This window comes from Nuphar pumila, chromosome 5 (assembly GCF_984573655.1).
Source record: "Nuphar pumila chromosome 5, dmNupPumi1.hap1.1, whole genome shotgun sequence".
Taxonomy (NCBI): Eukaryota; Viridiplantae; Streptophyta; class Magnoliopsida; order Nymphaeales; family Nymphaeaceae; genus Nuphar; species Nuphar pumila.
In genome coordinates, this window is record NC_143253.1 from 118830844 (window position 1) to 118834210 (window position 3367).

General features: G+C 40.3%; 1 protein-coding gene across 1 annotated transcript; it reads left to right on the forward strand.

Moving 5' to 3' along the window:
• The first annotated feature begins 279 nt into the window (after positions 1–279).
• On the forward strand, positions 280–1568 carry LOC149838349 (uncharacterized). The gene is made up of 2 exons (XM_090008231.1): positions 280–445; positions 523–1568. Exons 1-2 carry the CDS (start codon positions 280–282, stop codon positions 1566–1568), a joined length of 1212 nt encoding a protein of 403 aa, XP_089864357.1.
• Positions 1569–3367: the final 1799 nt, after the last annotated feature.

A 3367-nucleotide genomic window follows, 5' to 3' on the forward strand; every position in this document is an offset into this window, starting at 1 on the left:
AGAACTGTGAAGGGTGGGGGGGAGCGCATTGAGTCCAGTATTTTTACAGTTGACTGATACACGCATGAGCCACATTAAGAAGCTTGGTGGTCTCTCTCTCTCTCTCTCTCTCTCTCTCTCTCTCAAACCACTTGTAAAATATTAAAGCGAAAGTAATTGAAAGGAACAGAACTCAACACATAATTATAAGATAAAAAAAAACGGCATGATTAACCCACAGAACTGCATCCTTAAAAAGGCCCCTTCCCCCAGTTACACTTGATCAATGAATCATAACCAATGGGAAGTTTCAGAATACCTTTCTTTCTGTGCATACTCACTTTTCTGTTGTACACTTCTTCTGCTCAACATGGAAGAAAACAGCCATCAGCACTGGTTATTGGCACTGTTTTCTGTGACACCTGCTTTCAGCAGAGATTTTCAAGCACCAGCCACTTCATCTCTGGTTCATACTCATTCTACAACCACCTTCCTTTCCTATACTTATATAACTCATTAACTTTTGTTTCTTATTCTTTGAAGGTGCAATTGTTGCAATAGAATGTGGAGATGGGAAACAGAGGCTCAATTTCAAACAAGTACAGACTGACGCAAGAGGAAAATTCAAAGTGAAATTGCCATTTTCTGTCAACCATCACACAAGAAGGATCAGGAGATGTTCCGTGGTGTTGGTTAAGAGTAGTGACCCTTACTGCTCTGTAGCATCCATGAAAGTTTCTTCTACACTAAAACTGAAGTCAAGAAAGGCAGGACTCCACATCTTCTCTGCTGGTTTTTTCACCTTCAAGCCTCTACAGCAGCCAGATCTGTGCTATCAGAAACCAAGCCTGACATCCTCTAATTATGGTGTTTTCACCTTTCCTTATGTGTCTCCTCCAAATGGGCCACCAGCAGAAGGAAACACTCTTTCAATTCTGCAACCTTTGCCAAAATTGCCATCTTTGCCACCAATCAGACTACCCCCACCGATAAATATAGCCCCACCTCTGCCATATCAGTCAAGACCACCAGCACTCCCTCATGAAAAACCAACACCATCTTTGCCTCCCCTTCTGTCACTACCACCTCTCAAAAATACAGCCCCACCTCAGCCAGGTTATTCAAACCCATCAAAACAGTCTGAAACACAATCATCAAACTCAAGAAATGTAAACCCAACAGGCTTCTTTTCACCACCCACAATTCCACTAATTCCATCACCACCAGCTTTCCCTTTTCCTCTGCCACCAAATCCATTCCAACCATCACCTCCTCCTATACTGCCTGTTCCTTCACCTCCAAATCCACTTCAGCCACCTCCATTCTTCAGCTTCCCTACACCCGCAAACCCATTTCAACCACCTCCATTCTTCAGCTTCCCTACACCCCCAAACCCATTTCAACCACCTCCATACTTCAAAGTCCCACCAATTCCATTTCTCAATCCACCACCACCACCACCTCTGATCTCCTTCCCTCCTTGCCCATTCCCTCCAAACCCGTTTTGTCCCCCTTCACCACTGATACCAGGCATCCCTCCTGCTGGCCCAACTAAAACTGGAACAAGGGAAACCACTACCCATGTTTGAGTGGTACAAATTTAGACAGAAAGCATACTAAACTTCAGGCAGATTCTGTCTAGTGAATGCAGTCAGTTTCGTCTATGTATTTAGTATTAATAGAATAAAGTTGGAAAAACCAGGAATACAACTTATCAAAAGCATATGCTATGGAAACCATACAGTTTGAACAAGAAAAAAGTCTCTCTCTCTCTCTCTCTCAATTTGAGCTCATCATTGGATTTTTAGAAAGTTGTGAAGATTAAATATATGTTGACCAAGAACATGACTCAAAAGACAAGTTTATGTTGAAACAAGGTGATTTAAAATAGGATTTTGAACGTTCGAGATTGACACTCAGAAGCATGTTCTTGAGTGTAATTCTAAAGATGTGAACTAGGCTTGGTGTGACTGAGGTTCGAAGATGCAACTAGGCACTGACTACAAGAGCAACTCGGCTTCACAAGATCAGAAGTGCTCTCCCACACGAGTTAGCAAAGATAAAAATAGAATTAGAAAATATCCTTTTCGTTTTAAATGGCTTGAGTCTAAGGTATTTATAGGCTCAAGAAGGCTGTAGACCATTTATAGGCTCTAAATGAACGGTAGTGACCATTTTCTAGATATTAAATTTTTTTGGATGAAGATATTCCCGAGTGTCCAGCTTTAGTTATGGAAGTCAAACGATCAAATAGCCATCGATTCAAATTGTTGGGGGTGATTCACAAACAAAATCTATTTAAGAGACAAAACCGTCCATAATCATCCATTTAAGTCAAACTTCGAGCACCCTTTGCATGCATGTGCATGGATGACACACCCATATCCTGTGTGTTGCACAGCAACATTCGCAAGGACCTCTATAGACAAATGTTTTCAAAGTATTCAAAGAGGAAGAACATTGCTTGAACCCTTAAAATTTGTTTTATTAAACTTTCCAAAGGCATTTTGGGGCAAAAAAGACTATACTCGTCAATTTAAAAAATACATATCTTTGAAAATTTACCAACAATCCCTCGCTAATTTAAAAAAAAAATTGTTTGTATAGAGATCCCATCAATAGTGAGAGTGTCTTTGGGACTTGAACCCTCACTTGAATCAAAATCTAAATTAATCAAGGGACTAAGTGGACTTGCCTTGAACTTAACTTCTTGTGTTGTTGACCAGATTTTCAGTACATAGATTTTCAAAGTTGTACTTGCATGGATTTCAGGTTGGATATTTTTTGGGACTCATTTTAGAGAATTGCCATATCTCATGAGAGGTGGCTCACGTTTCTACATCCACATAGGTGAGTTTGTCTAAGTGTTATGTAACTTATACTCTAACTTGCAAACATGAGAAAGTTGTGCTCTAACTGAAGACGATCATGTGATTCACATTCTCAAGGACACAACCTTTTCAAGTGGTTCATTTTCTAAACTTGAAGGATGCTCAGATAAGAGGCCATTTGTTTCACATGAAGAACAGTCCATATTCATATGAAAACAGGTTGTTCTCCAGCAATGATTGAAACACCTCAATGAGAAAATGAAAGACCCCATATGAGCCCACACTACAGGCTTTTCACAAGAAAACACTTTCATAGGGGTCTCTTGAAGAAGTGTTCCCTACTCCCCGAAGAAAAAACATGGGCATTAAGTGTGGCACGGTTGTTTCTCTATGGGTGTGCCTTTCATAAAAAAAGTCACTTCCCGTAAAACACCCATTTTTTTTTTGTAGGAGCCCAAGATAAGTGTCTTTCTTATGAAAGACACGACTCGTGAGAAACCACCAAGCCTTATGAATGGGTTTTCAAACATAAAACCTGCATTGGGTGAGTAATGGCC